At 39.3% G+C, this 16,413-nt stretch overlaps 1 protein-coding gene across 3 annotated transcripts in view; it reads right to left on the bottom strand.

Moving 5' to 3' along the window:
• Positions 1 to 596: 596 nt before the first annotated feature.
• Positions 597 to 16,413, bottom strand: part of CHST15 (carbohydrate sulfotransferase 15) — an 87,607-nt gene continuing 71,790 nt past the window's right edge. For all 3 annotated transcript variants that reach the window (XM_074999721.1, XM_074999722.1, XM_074999723.1), the window contains 3 exons: positions 11,876 to 12,032; positions 5,916 to 6,063; positions 597 to 2,770 (listed from right to left, as the gene is read on the bottom strand). In XM_074999721.1, the coding sequence (XP_074855822.1) occupies positions 2,580 to 2,770; positions 5,916 to 6,063; positions 11,876 to 12,032 (496 nt within the window). In that variant the 3' untranslated portion in view covers positions 597 to 2,579. The remainder of the gene's footprint in view (positions 2,771 to 5,915; positions 6,064 to 11,875; positions 12,033 to 16,413) is intronic.

Raw genomic sequence — 16,413 nt, 5'->3', positions numbered from 1 at the left:
TATTTATCTGGCGATGAGCTTTTGTGGGACAGACCCGCTTCTCCATTAGGTGAAGCTGCTTCCTGGAAGCTGAGCCCATAGGCAGCACAGCCACTTGTGGACTGGACCTACTAGGTTGTGTTGACACCAAGAACTGTATCCATTAAACAAGGCTGCCGCTCATGATCTGCACCCACTAGGTGAGGTTGTCACCAGAGATGAATCAAAGAGTAAAGCAGCCAACAGGAGCCCTAACTGCAACGTGGAAGACACGGCCTCCCACTCACAATCCCATTAACAACCACTGAATTCAATGGGACTAGTCACGTGAACAAGTGTTGCTCCACAGATGAATGTTGCACAGTCTAGCTCAACATATTTTGATCACGTAGTCATTCTTGACGCAAAGAACTAACAAAAATATCTTTAGCATTTAGCATAGATAAATTTGTACCTCCAGCGTAGGATCTGTGCTACCGACAACTGAATAGAAGCCAATAAAAATACCAGTATGGTTCAATAAACTCCTGCTGAAAAATGCTCTTAGTAGTTTTCATCCACCTTTTCTGACTGTTGATTACTGACTTTAGTATACAACAGGACTGACCACCTTATTCAGTGTAACTCTTTATTGACAATTTAGACCTTATTTCTGTTCACAGATTGTTTGAATCAATTCAGATTTCAGCAAAGATGTCAAATATACATACGCATTCATTGAATGGTTCTCATGAAAAATTTTGAATATACCTTTATAAGCAATTTTCCCTGGACCTAACGAAGAGCTCTGCGTAAGCTTGAAAGCTTGTCTCATTCACCATCCGAAGTTGGTCCAATCGAACATATTACCTCTCCCAATTAGCCTCTGTATACTACTACTATTTCTGATGTGAGAATGGATCATCTGAATCCCACAGCATTGTTTCTGTTGATTCAATAACTGAATCTTTTAAAACCAGAGATTTGTAAATCGTGAATGCCCAAAGATGAACTTCTCCTCGAATTTTCACATGAATAATCACCTGTGAAATATTCAGGATTTGTGAACAACTTCCACACTATATGTCAGTCAAAGGATGACTGGTACACAATAAATAATATGACCCCACAGATAGCAATGCAGCAAAGTCAGTACAGTATTTGCACGTTTGCACTTTTTTATTATTCAGCCAGCTCTATTATGGACACAGGCACGAGACCAGAATAAGAGTATCCCAAAATAAGGGCATAATTTACTTGTTAGAACTGGTTCTTTGGACTTTGGTGCATCAGGTTTAGTTGATTCAGTTTTGATTAATTTCAGTGAAGATATCACCAAGCCCTTGAAAAGAAGGTCTTTGTCTATAGTCCACTATAATATTTTTATTACAAAAATTATAGTTAGAATGCTGGGCCAAATTCTGCCTTCAATGAGGTTGTGTGGGTGTAACTGAAAGTTGAATGTAGCTTGCTATATTTTTCAATAAAAAACATGAATTATTGCACAGCTGAACTAACTTTGGACTAAATGAATACAAATTGCATGAGCAGGGAAACAAAGAATATGTGCAACTTCAATTAGTATATCTGCACCTATGCTACTGGAATGAAAGGCATTATACTGTAATACATGCTACTGTATGATACCTATATATGAATTTAGTCATGAGGTTTTTAAATGTTTTCAGAAATTCAGCATGTTTCTTTTATGGAACACTGCAAGTAATTCATGTAGGGCCTGATCCAAATCCCACTGAAATAAAAGATATCCACCTACATCACTGGAGTGAACAATGAAATTCATTGTTGGTTTCTTGAGAAAATACATAGGTTATTCAACTGTGTATAGCTGCATTTAAATAAATAACATTTAAAAAAATCAAATAGAAAGTTGTGTATTTCTGTTACTCTATATTATACCAAAAAAATGTATGGCTTCTTTAACTTTATACTTCCAAGTCACTCATTCTCATACTGAATGCACAATTCTTTGCTTATGACAAACTGTAGAACACTGGAAGGATTAATTAGGTTTGGGAATTTACTTAATTGCAGTAATACATTGAATAGTCACTTGGTTATGATTTTATATATGATATTAGTTAAATAATGTAAGGTAATAGCTTTAATTTGGGTGAAAAGATTCTGTATTTTATGTTGATGTGCTGCAGTAATAAAATAGAATTTTGGATTTAATTCAAACAAAGATTTTAATGTCTAATGGATATTTTTGATTACTTTGGAGTGAATGAGGGGAGAACGTACCTTGAAAGTGTGGTTTTAAGTGATCAGTGCTAAGTATGTATTGTACTGTTTTAGAGATTAAACTTCAAAACCGCAGAGAGATGGTGTAAAAGAAGTCAGTCATTCCAATGCTATTTCCACACTGATCTGTTGCTAGAGAGAAGAAACTGCAAGAGATGGATAAGCAGGATGTTTTACAGCCTCACAAGGAAAATGTGATCTAGCCTCAGTTAAATATCATATGCTAAGGAAAGAGAATTCTCATCCCATTAGATCTGCTTCTTGTTGGAGTGGATAAAATGTAAATATGTGCACACAAAAATAGACTTTAAAAAATAATTCCTTGAAGCGCTGTATTTTGGAAGTAAATTTGCATATTATGTCTTTTTCCATAAAAATGCATCATCAAAAAGAACTTGTGCCAGTTTTGTATTAAAAGGCCCATAGAAGTCTCTTAAAATTGCCTTTGTTGTTGGTAACATGGGTCCCAGATTTCGGTCTTCAGGCCGTCTAGTGTTTGATGCAGGACTCTTTGTAATTAGAGCTTCTTGTTTCTCACTTATAGGACCTGCAGTGAACACAAAACTATTTTAATTTATTTCTTCCCAAAATGTTCATGTTAAAGAATGTAAATGGCTAAGTAGATAAGTTTGTCAAGAAAAGAGTAATGGAATTTTCTGGCCATGACTGTGTTCCAGAATACCGGCCATTGGTTTAGTTTACTAAAATAAATTGCAGTTCAAATACATGGAAATACTCTGTTTTCCTTTCATATCAATTAATCATCCATGCAATAAGCAAATATACATCATTTTTGAGGCAAAGCTTTGGTTTCAGAAAACAAATCTGACAGTAAAAATAATCATTGATGTGCATTTTTCCATAATAATTATTTCATTTTAATTCCTGATTTTTGTTAGTTTATGAAGGAGCCTCCTGATACCTGTTAGAGTGGAGTTCACCCAGTCAAACAGTGCAGCAGTTACATCATCTGACTTCAACCCTCTTTAAGGACTTCTGTAGGATATAAGTTGTGGACAGGCACCAGGACGACCCTCAGTACAGGAGCAAACCTTACCCTCTTGAATGGTGCCTATGAACTGCAGGCCTGACTGTGCTAGCAACATCCTCTTTCAATGCAAGTTGGATTAGAGAAGCAGGGTCAGGCTCCTTATCTGTTCAATCTGATAAATACAATTGCCTAGACCAATGTTTGGATTCAACTGGGTTAAATGGCAATCACATCTCCAACCTTCTCTTCTTCCTGCCTAACCAATATGAGCTATCATTCTGTCTGCCAATTTTGTTCTGATGATTAGCAACAGATGTCTCAGACAATGACAGTCAAAACATATTCCCCCAGACACGAGGAATACTGCCTTTTATAACAGATTCTGGGCTGGCTTATCTGGCAATGACACCCACAATGCCACTGATGCATTTCACCTGGCTGTTCAAACAGCTGGGACCTGCTCTTGCTCCAATTCATCAAAAAGAACTCCCACTGCCATCAACAAATGTAGCATCAGGCCCTCCCTGCTAAAACAAATGCATGAAGTACCATAGTAACAGAGAGGGAGCCGTGCTAGTCTATATACTATCAAAACAAAAAGCAGTCAAGTAGCACTTTAAAGACTAGAAAATAATTTCTTAGGTGAGCTTTCGTGGGACAGACCCACTTCTTCAGACCATAGCCAGACCAGAAAAGACTCAATATTTAAGGTACAGAGAACCAAAAACAGTAATCGAGGAGGACAAATCAGAAAAAAAAAAAAAAAAAAAACTGGCAGAGGGCTTTGTTGCAAGGAAAGGTTCCTGGAACCTTGTCCACATATCTTCTCTGGAAATACCATCACTGGACCTAACCAGGTTACTCACAGAATCACGGGCACTTTCTCATGCTCCTCTACTAACATCATTTTTGCCATCATGTGCCAACAATGCCCAGATGCTTTGTATATTGGACAGACTTCTAACTCCCTTAGACAAAGGGTTAATGGGCACAAAACAGACATCAAAACACTCCAGATCCACAAACCAGTTAGTCAACATTTTAATGGAATGGGGCATTCCGTTAATGACTTAAGAGTATGCGTGTTACTGAAAAAAAAATTTCACACCGTTCTTCAAAGAGAAACAGCCGAGCTGTCTTTTATATTCAAATTCAGCACATTCACACGTGGTTTGAAGAAGGATGGGAATTTTCTGAGTCACTATAGTGGCTCGTCTACATACTTGGCTTAATCTAACTCTTGACCTTTCCCCCCTCCCCACCCCTCCACCCTGATTTGCTCACCTTGATCATTCTTTTTTCTGATTTATCCTCCTTGATTACTGTTTTTGGTTCTATCAAAACAAAAAGCAGTCAAGTAGCACTTAAAGGCCGTCTCTACATGTGCCCCAAACTTCAAAATGGCCACGCAAATGGCCATTTCGAAGTTTACTAATGAAGCGCTGAAATTCATATTCAGCGCTTCATTAGCATGCGGGTGGCAGTGGCGCTTCAAAATTGACGCTCCTTGCCGCCGTGCAGCGCGTCCAGACGGGGCTTCTTTTCGAAAGGACGCCACCTACTTCGAAGTCCCCTTATTCCCATGAGCTGATGGGAATAAGGGGACTTCGAAGTAGGCGGGGTCCTTTCGAAAAGGAGCCCCCTCTGGACGCGCCGCGCGTCGGCAAGGAGCATCAATTTCGAAGCGCCGCTGCCGCCCGCATGCTAATGAAGCGCTGAATATGCATTTCCGTGCTTCATTAGTAAACTTCAAAATGGCCATTTGCGTGGCCATTTCGAAGTTTGGGGCACGTGTAGACACGGCCAAAGACTAGCAAAATAGTTTATTAGGTGAGCTTTCATGGGACAGACCCACTTCTTCAGACCATAGCCAGACCAGAACAGACTCAATATTTAAGACACAGAGAACCAAAAACAGTAAGCAAGGAGGACAAATCAGAAAAAGATAATCAAGGTGAGCAAATCAGAGAGTGGAGGGGTGTGGGGGAAGCTCAAGAATTAGATTGAGCCAAGTATGCAGACGAGCCCCTATAGTGACTCAGAAAGTTCCCATCACGATTTAAACCATGTGTTAATGTGCCAAATTTGAATATAAAAGTCAGCTCCTCCACTTCTCTCTCTAAAACGGTGCGATAATTTCTCTTCAGTAACACACATACCTTGAGGTCATTGACAGAATGCCCCATTCCATTAAAATGTTGACTAACTGGTTTGTGGATCTGGAGTGTTTTGATGTCTGTTTTGTGCCTGTTGACCCTTTGTCTAAGGGAGTCAGTGCTACTTGACTGCTTTTTGTTTTGATAGTGTATAGACTAGCATGGCTTACTCTCTGTTACTGTTTTTGGTTCTCTGTGTCTTAAATATTGAGCCTGTTCTGGTATGGCTAGGGTCTGAAGAAGTGGGTCTGTCCCACGAAAGCTCACCCAATAAGTTATTTTGCTAGTCTTTGAAGTACCATGTTTCTGATTTTAACATACTTATTAATTCTTCATAAATGCTCTCACACTGTCTTTAATCAGACAATACTCCCACTGAAAACAATGGGCATTTTGCAGCCCATGGTAGTTTTGCTTGCATTAGAGCACAATTTGCCCCTTCATCAACACAGATTCACATCTTGGGTGTCTCGCCATAAGCATCACTAATCCAGAATGTAAATGTGACTTTTGCATATCACTCAAACCAGCTAGATGATACCCACCTAAATCCAGAAACTGGAACACCATATGCATGGTATATTTTACATTGGAGGCATGATCTTCTAAGCGGAGAACTAGTATCTGACCTTCATCGAAAACAGTCAGCCAGTCCAAGAGATACACAACATAAAGGCCAATCTGTAGCCTCACCTACAAAAAATAAAACAGTAGAGTTAATTTATTTATTCTGTTGCATCAAAGTTAATTCATATTCATCCTGATGTTTTCTGTGGGAAGGAAAATCTATTTTGGATTTGAACTAGAAGATTTTTTAAAATATAGTATGATGCACAGAGAAAGTCTAAACCTTGTTCACGCAACTCTTATGCATGGAATAGTGCTAGTGACTTCTATGAGGCTACTTACAGAGTTAAATCCTTCCTCACTGGACCCCCTACGTTGATAAATTATATCTCAATTTAGTAAGGGCCTCGGCCCATGTGCTTATTGTCCAGTCCTACTAAGCGCTAAGCACTCTGACCCTCAACCATTGAGCAGAATATGCATTCATAGAGGTATTTAAAGCTACCCACAAAGTACAGTCACCTTCACCATGGCCAAAAGGCATGGGACTCAACACAAAGGTAGCTAAAGGCACTCAGCACCTTTCAGAAGTGTCATATAAGCCTTATGCTATATTGGGTTTGCATTTTATTCTTCTGTTTTACGAAAAATGCATTCTGGTGGGATTTTTTATACTCACAGGGTACATCTACACTAGCCAAAAACTTCAAAATTGCCATGCAAATGGCCATTTTGAAGTTTACTAATGAAGCGCTGAAATACATATTCAGCACCTCATTAGCAAGCAGGCGGCCGCAGCACTTTGAAACTGACGTGGCTCACCGCCGCGCGGCTTGTCCAGACGGGTCTCCTTTTCGAAAGGACCCCCTGCTACTTCGAAATCCCCTTATTCCTATGAGCAGATAGGAATAAGGGGACTTCGGAGTAGCTGCGGTCCTTTCGAAAAGGAGCCCCATCTGGACGAGCTGCATCAATTTCAAAGTGCCACAGCTGCCCGCGTGCTAATGAAGCACTGAATATGTGTTTCAGCACTTCATTAGTAAACTTTGAAATGGCCATTTGCATGGCCATTTTGAAGTTTTTGGCTAGTGTAGACACGGCCACAATGTTACAGAAGAGAAAATACTCCAAAAATACCTCACAATATCCACACCATCCTTAAACTCAGTTTTCAAGCTACTTGGAATGTGAGATCATCTGTTAGCTTTCCCTTTATGACCAACGATCACTAAATAGTTGGGCCTGGCAGATTCTGTCTCACAAATGCCCAGCAGGAAAAGGTCACCAATGTTATCTTAAAACGAAGATGGCAGAAGATTTCTGTACTATCCAATCATACTCCCCTTAGTCAATTAGTAATTCTTAGAAGACCAAACAGATGTTCAAACACTGAAGTTAGGGACAGGGCATAAATACCTAGCTAGGTTTAGTAGTTGACCATCTAACCATTCAATGGAAGATCTATACTGGATTATACAGAGGAAAATATGACCACTCTCTTTAACATCAAGGGCCAAATTTTTAGTCTAGCCTTAACCTGGTCTGTCCATTTTTGCTCACTTTTTGCACAAACATTGGAAATAAACATTTAAGGTTGCAGCTTAGGCTTCTTAAAACTCCCAGTTCCAGTTTGTGCTTGCTTGTTTACTTTTCATCCCTTTAGACATAGAAACAGAAGGAAGGATGTGAAAATCTGGCCCCATGTGCCAGAGAGTCATAGTCATAGTATAAAATTGACAAAAAACACACAACAAAGTCTTGTGCTTTTAGTTAACTTGAGTAATTCCAGTTATGGCCTAAATATTGCTGAAAAAATTCATGTTTTGAATCATTATTACAGCAAATGGAGAGTTTAAAATTAATCTATAAAACAATCTACACATCGATAAACAACATGAAGCCATTTGAAAAGAACCACTCTGCTTTCTGAATTGCCAGTAAAGCACAGAAAGAACATTAACGCTATCCTCCAACTATTATCAGATCATTGTTATTAAAGTAAAATTCCAAATCAAGAACAAATGGAATATTTTGGTTTTGTCTTTTATGAGATGATGACAAATAGAAAACATAATCTATGCAATCTGATTCAAATCTTTGCCAACTGAAAGAACCACTTTTGCAAAGCAATCTCTGCATATGAACTTTCAAAACAGCACATCTAAATTTTGGGGCACTTATGGTTTAATGCCCAAATTTTTACATGCCAAACAACTTTTGATTTGCATTACAAAAGCTGCTTGCATGTGCAAAACAGTCTCTGGGCACACCAGTTTAGAAACTGATTTGAAAGTTCTCAAACTCAATCCTCATTTTTGGCTCAGATGTTATGTGGAATGATTCCTGTCTGAGTAAACAGTTACCACAGTTTATTAACTGCTTGTTATTTATTATTTGTACTATGGAAGTACCTATTATCATAAGCACTATAGTTTATTTTGAAATAGCTTTTATTCCCTGTCTATACAGACCCCTAATCTGACATTTATTTTGGAATAGGCACTATTCCTCATAGAATGAGGTCTACAAAATTCAAAATAAGACATCCGCTGTTTTGAAATTTCAAAATTTCAATTATGCTGTATAGATGCTCAAAGTTATTTTGCAATAGCAGCCATTATTCCAGAATAACTGCTGTGTATACACACCGTAAGAAACTAGTATCAGTTGTATAACTTATGTTGTTTTGTAAATATTTTATAGCTAATGAGCTTCTACCCATACAGAGAATTCTGTGATAGACTCTTTCAAGACTGACTTCACCCAGTAAGAAGAATTTCAAATGTAAAGTCCCTTTTTGCCCGTCTTTACTTCCTTTGGGGCCTCTGAAACTTGGCATGATACACAAGCCTGTATTTTCTCCCACTATTATTCCAAAACAAAATCCCCTTTTCAGGAAAGTCACCTGCTTTTTTTCCTGGACATTATGCAGTACAACCAAGCATTTCCCAAAGAATCCTCCTCAAATGCAGTCTTTCCAATTTTAATTTTATGCCCTTGACTCTCCCTCCTTTTCTTTGCTTTCAACAATTTCCACTGCTGGTAACTGAAAATAAACTGATGAACGTCTATTGTCTGTACAGAGGATTGCCTTCCAGCAGTGGCAGTCGTTATACTTCTTGTTTATCTTGTCTCTTAAGAGTACTTTTTTCTGCTGCAGTCACACACCTCCTGATCTAACATCCAAGGTCATAGAAAAAAATATACTCTTTCAATATATAACAAATTACATATAGAGAGAGTTTGTCAGCTATGCTTGAGAGGAAGCTGAAGTCCACTCAGGGGCCTGGCTAGTGTTTTATGCTTTTATAAGGATGCCCATTGGTAGCTTTCCAGAATATAATTTAATCTCAAAAGAAAGACCAATTAATTAATTTTTCTTCTTCAAGGTGCTAAAACGAGGAATAAAATGTAGGACAAAGGATGACTTTTCAGCTCCAGGGGCAGTATGAAGCTGTGAGCAATGGATGCCTGCTTCTCCATCAAATCTATTCATGCCACAATGCAACTGCATTTGTACATGGGAGACACTTGGCAAGCACTGCATCATATTAGAACTCCCAAAGTGGACATGATTGGAGACGTTCAGACTATGATTGTTGGTCTCTGAGGAGGACATCGCTGCAGCTAATGGTTTTAGCTTTTTGTACATCTGTTGTGTGATGTTATGATTAACTAATATGATAGGTTATAGAGAATCATTATGCACTGAATCAAGTAAAGATGTAGAAGTAAAATTGCTCAATAGCTGGAAGTGATAGTTACGTATTAAAGACGAACAAAATAATCTGGAAGAAGAAGAAGTGGGTCTGCCCCACAAACGCTGATCACCCAATAAATTATTTTGTTAGTCTTTGAAGTGCCACAAGATTGTTTTGTTTTGTGAGGATACAGACGAACATGGTTACCTCTCTATGACTATTCAGTTATGTATTGGGTATCTGAGTAAGCAGGGTTGAAACACAAGGCCTATAGGCTGAGACTAGTAAAATATCAGATTAGCCAAACTAAGCCACAGCCGTAAGAAGCACATGACATAATTAGGAGAATAAGGAAGATTACAGGAAAAGTAGTACCAATGGGTGACATCATAAAAAAAAAAAATCTGTAAAAGTAACTGCTTGGTTACCAGATAGGGCATGTGCTAGAAAAACGTGACTAACGACAAAGTTCACTGTGCGCACAAATGTCAGTAAGGTACATTTAGTAATCAAGTTACAAAAAGAGGGTGTCCGTATTACAAAATCTGAGCTGCCTATGAGAAAATTCAAGCAGGAACCAGGCCTGTACTGATAATCAACTGGCAAGACTGCCGTCAGACCTTAGGAACATCACTAAGGAAGTGAGTATGATGATATTTATGCCTTGTGCATAAGTTATTATAGAATTTGTATATGCATGAGCAGTTATAACTTTAATGAAACTTGTAAATCAGACAGTACTTGTAAATGTGAGAGTGGTCATGATCCTTGGTCTCCATGTGTTCCTCAAGACTCTAAATCCAAAGCAAGAGGCAGGGGTGACTTTCACCTTGCTCAGCTTGAAACTGTAGAGCAGAACTCAGGGTGGTGTAATGCCACATTACAAAATTAACTTTTAAATAAAATAAAAGGCTGTTCTGTCTCTCTTTAAACCATCAGTTCTAGGTTATGGGAATAGCAGTAGTAAAGACTATGGGAATTGATTCTCACTCTCAGTACAGAAAACACTCTCCATTGACTTCGGTGGGCTTTTGCTTGAGCCTATCGTGCATGATGTCCCCTGAGATTACTTTATTACCTGGAGGAATTGTTGACAAGATGACATTCACTACAATTGGGAGAACACAGGAATGTGTCCCTCCACCCCAATCAAGACAATGGGATGAAAAGGACTAGATCACACTGATCTGGTACTTTACAAGCTCATCCCACAGTAAATATGAGATATGGTACAGTCTCAATATTCAGGAATCTATGGTTCGTGAATTCAATTATTCGCAAGCAGACGGAGCAGCCGCTTCCCCAGGGCTCCAGGGCATGGAGCACTGGCAGCTGCCACTTCCCCCAGGGTACATGACAGGGAGCCCCGGCAGCCGCCAATTCCCCTGGGGTCCCAGGCAGGGACTCTCAGCAGCCGCAGCTTCCCCTGGACCCTGGAGGAGGAGCACCTTCAGCCGCGGCTTCCCTGGGGCCCCAGGGAGGAGCACCAGCAGCCACAGCTTCCCCAGGGCTCCAAGCCCCCCCGTATTCACGAAATTCAACATTCACAAGGGCTCTCAACACAGAACCCTTGCGAATGTTGAGACCCTACTGTACTGCTATGTATCACCCTTTCTTCACCCTCAGCCAAAATATACATACAAACCAACAGTAAAATTACGAATTTAGGAACAATCACACTGGGAGTTAGCCCTGTGTTCTTTGCCAACATCTTATGTAATAGAAGTCTCCATTTTCTGCTGTGCATGGCTTAAAAAGGGAGAGACAGAAAGATAGCATTTAATCTAGCTCTCAATAGCCTTTTCTTGAGTGGGAAAAAAAAAATCCAGCATGAATGATGTATTCTTACGTGCAGTTCGGAAATTGCCTTATCTTTGCCAGAGATATTTTTGGATAGGTTTGCAAGTAAAGATTAAACTGTAATCTTTGCTAAATGTACTCTTCATGCTCTGCACGCTAGAAAGGATGTATTATTACTATTGGCATTCATCAGGGAACAGACTGAAGAGACAGCTGAGCCAGCACATCAGGTTTATAAGCATGAATATGTATTTTTAAGTCACCTACTTTAAAAACAAAAAGAGTAAGGAAGTTTATTAGTAGTCACAAATTAACCCACATCTTGATTATAATTATAATCATTATTATTGTTTTAATAAGGATCCTGGTATTTTAATAATCCAGACAAAACTTTCTGTTGTTTAAGCAAAGAATTAAATGTTACTGGAAATACATACAGGCATGGCATTGTTTAGGGTGTTGTTGTAGACACAGGCTCTCAGTGAGTAATCCAGCATGCAGTTTTCAAACAGCTGGAGGGATTCTGCCACTTTTTCATGAAAGTCTTCTGCGGATTTATTCGCACTTGCAAAGTACAGATAATCCGAGTACAATCTGTGAATGAAATACACATGCATACAGATAAATGAAATGGAGGAAAATCAATTCAAATGATAATGAAAATAAGATGGTAACACTGAGAAAAGAGGGTGTGCCTATAACATTTACCCATTAGCATCTGAACCAAAACCTGCTGAAGTTAACCACAGTCTTTGTTGATTTCAGTGAGCTTTGGCTCACACCTTACACAAGTCCAATTCTATGCGTTGCTAAGTATCCTCTATTCCTCCACTCTTATTAAGGTCAACATCTAACATGGGTGAGCTAAGTGGAGGACGTGGGGGATGTGAAATTTCATCGTGGGGCACAGCACAATCTGCTGTTGGGTCTCAGGTTCATTCAGCTCATTAAAAATGTTGAAATATGTTATTGTTTTTAATGCATCAAAATATCTGTCTTGTAGCACTTTAAAGACTAACAAAATGATTTATTAGATAATGAGTTTTCATGGGACAGACCCACTTCTTCAGATCGGGAAATTCTGAATTTATTACAGTATTTATTACTGTATGCACTGATAACCTCCAAACTCACCTGAAAAATAGAAAGACAGAAAGAAAAGACCAACAGAAGAGACAGTCTAAGTAGAGGAGAGAGTGGTTTTGAATTTTTGATTGGTTTTAATTCCATTGTTCCATATTCAAAACACACTACTGAAAACTGTTAAGAAATGGGTGAGATATTGAGGTGTCTGTGCATTCACAGAGTGAACACAGACTCATGCAAGCAACCCCACTGATTTCAAAGAGCATGTCAAACACTACAGCTGGAAGAGTGCCACCTACTGCAATTATATGGATTTGTTCTTGTTCTCCTTGAGCTAGTGTGGTAAAACTAGCCGTGTGGATGCTGTATGGGGAGCAGATCAGGCCAGCCACCCCAGACCAAGTCCACTCGACACCCTGGATCTGAGTTCTGGATGCTTGGCCAAGCCACTTCCCGCCCCACAATGTGCACGTTGCTATTTTTAGTGTGATAGTGCAAGAAGAGCTAGCGCAGGTCTGTCTATGTGGGCTGGGAGGCTCTCTCTTACCATCACTAGAGACATACATATCCAATACTCACCTCAGTAAAAGTTCACCAACATGAAGACGACTTGAATAATTAGAGCTTTAGCTAGCAGCATCAGAAGGAAGGGCATGATTTGTATTCACTTCAAAATAATAGACAAGCAAAACATAACCTGTAGCAATCTGTCACCAGAGACTCAATTAAGAGTCCTGTCCTGTATGATTTCTAATTTTTGGACCAGCACCCAGCCCAGCAGTTCAGTGAGCAGGCTGAAATGATTTCCACAGATGAAATATGTATCTTGTTTAGAAAAATTAAATGGGAGGCAGTCAGAGCTTTCTGCTATTACATTTTTGCTCCTTGGTAAAACTTCAAGCATGCATTGATTACTCTAGATCTATCTGCAGAATGGGTATGGGTTTGGGATTCCATTACTTGCAGTTTTCTGTTTATGTGCTGAAAAAAATGGTTCATGTGTTGTTGAAGTTACCAGTTTTCAACAATATTGTACTAAAACAGAAAAAAATTAGAATTAAAAATGATCTTGATAAATTGGAGAACTCACGTGAAATCAAAAATAAGAAATTCAATACTGACAAGTGTACAATTCTGCACTTTGGAGGGAAAGAGCAAATGCACAAATACAACATGGAATATAAATAGGTTAGGCAGCAATTTTGCAGAAAAGAGGTTTTTAGTGGATTATAAACTGAATGGGAGTCAACAGTGTGATGCTGTTGTAAAAAGGCAAATGTCACCCTGGGTTGCATTAACAAGAGTGTGGTATGTTGAAGTAAAGTGTTTTCAGTCTACTCTGCACTAGTGATGCCTTAGAGGAAGTGTCCAGATATGGGTGCCATACTTTAAGAAAGATGGGGACACACTGGAGGGAATTCAGAGGAGCATAATAAAAATTCACAGAAGACATGACCTATATAGAAAATTTGAAAGAACTGGTTTTATTTAATCTAGAGAAGAGATGATTGAAAAGGGATGTAACATCTTCAAATGTGTATGGTATAAAGAACACAGAGGTTAATTTTTATCTTTGTCCAACCCTCTGTGGACATGAAGTAATCAGCTTTGTTTGCAGCATGGAAGATTTAAGTTACAACTAGGAAAAAACCAAATGACAAAGGATAGTTAGCCACTGGACCAGGTTACATAGGCAGGTTGTGGAATTCCTCTTGGTGCTCTTAACGGACAAGTTAGACATCCACCCATCAGGAATGATCTAGGTGTATTTAGTTCTGCCTTGACACAAAGGGCTGCACTAGACAGCCTAGTTAGGTCTCTTCTTGCATGACATTTCTGATCGTGCACAGTTATGGATGCATTTCAATGCTCTACAAACTGCTTATAAAATATCTCATGACTATCAATGGGTTTAATCCTGGCCTATTATTTTTGCTTACAGGAAACAATGATACTTCTTAAAGTATCAAGCTCCATAACCTTTCTATTTCAAAATTATTCTTCTCTGTAAGGAGAAGTCCATACACTTAAGAAATAATCATCACTGTATGATTCTTCAGCACATTACTCGAATCCAATAGCAGAAACATTGGTTCTGCCTTAAGGAATGTGTTGACAAGAGAAGTGTGGTAATTGTCAAAGTAAAAGGCACTAACTCTTGGTCTGTGTCTACACTAGCAAGTTTTTTCAAAAGATCCCATGGAGCATCTACACAGAAAAAGTGTTCTTTCAAAAGTAAATCAAAAGAATGTGGCACTCCTTTCAAAATTACTTTTTCTTTCCTGTTTCAAGAAATGAGCCCCCTTTTGAAAGCTTCTTTAGAAAGAAAACATGTGTAGACACTCCACGGGTGCTTTTTTTTGGAAAGAGCAGTCCTCATGGGGCCTGATTTTTCGATTCCTGCCCCATTCTTTTGAAAGCGCAGGGGCTGCATGGATGCTCTTTTGATCAGCTTTTTTAGCGTGTGGATGCGCTCTCTTTTGAAAGAATTTCTTTCAGAAGAGATCTTCCAGAAGGGTTTCTTTCAGAAGATCTCTTTAGTGTAGACGTAGCCTTGGTGTTTGGCTGATGAAGCCAGGGAGAGAGATGTACACCCTTTTAGGCCCCTATTCCCCGACAATAAATAGCCACCAAAGGCTTTATCTACACTGCTAATTGAGCTACGAAGCTTTTAGTCTTTCAGATAAATGTTGAGCCATAGCAAATGGCAGTGTACACAGTGCATTGTTGGCAGGAGCGTTCTCCTGTTGACATCATGAACCATGCTTATATAAGATGTGTTAAAGCTGATTCTCACTCCTCAGTTGCAGAATGTGGGGGTCCACAAGAGATGTTAAAGTAACCTACTCCTAAAGGCTTCTGCTTAAAAAACTCCACAAGGTCACAGATTCCCTGATCATGGGCTATGTTGCCACCACCTAAATGCAAGAATCCCTTTGAGAGTCCAGGACAATGCAATTGGGAATTTCTTCCTGTGGGGTACTTACAAGCACTTCAATCCTGCCTGAGGAGAGAGCTTGAAAACAAATTGCAATTCCTAATAGCTGACCTTTCCACCTCAGGCCCATGCACACAGAAAATCCTGCCTTCTAGGCCCCAGGAATCAGATCACAGTCTTAAAAAGGTGATTTTAATAAGAAAACAAAGAAGATATGCTTGGTAAAGCACATTTGATTGCTAGCAGAGTTGCAGTGAAACTGAAAAAAACGCTTCTCTGGGATTCAGTTTAAAAGTTAGTGTATGGGGGGAAGTACATGGCTCAGCACAGAGTTCACCCAAAACACAGAAGTAAAGAAAATAACCTGATTGTGTCTGACTAAACATTTCCTGTTCTACTCACCCATCTGTTGTTCTTGTTTCAAGGTAAAGTCCTTCCCTAAGCATAGATATCAGTGGAAATTCCATTCCTTGCTCCTGACTTAACTCAACTCATCCATCTCACATCAGCTCACACACAAGACTGCACCAGAAGGGTCCTATTTTTTCAGTTCAAAACCTCGCACTCCATTGGCTCTCCTTGTTTACTGACTACACTTCCTGCTTCCCTATCATTCCTAGAGACTTTCTAGACCCCCACTGTCTGTGGTTTTAATTCTTATAGGAAATTCAGTTAATTGTATGACTAGGATGTCTAGAAAAGGGCAGTAGCCCTCGCATTCATCACAGGGTGGAAGTATTTTGTCAGCAAAAGTGCAGACAAACAGCATTTACATTACCCAACTTTTTGTGACAACACAGTGTGTAGTATAGACAAATCCTTAATATTTGGCTGCCGCTAATACTTTGCTGCCGTTGGCAGCTGTCTGTTCCAGTGCATGTGGAAGATCTGTCCGCAAAGTAGAAGACACAAGAAAATGATGGGGAAGAAGCTGAGGAACGAAGCCAACAG

This window comes from Carettochelys insculpta, chromosome 7 (genome assembly GCF_033958435.1).
Source record: "Carettochelys insculpta isolate YL-2023 chromosome 7, ASM3395843v1, whole genome shotgun sequence".
In the NCBI taxonomy this organism is placed as follows: domain Eukaryota; kingdom Metazoa; phylum Chordata; order Testudines; family Carettochelyidae; genus Carettochelys; species Carettochelys insculpta.
Note: the sequence above shows the minus strand (reverse complement) of the source record. Positions and strands in the feature narration are given on the sequence as shown.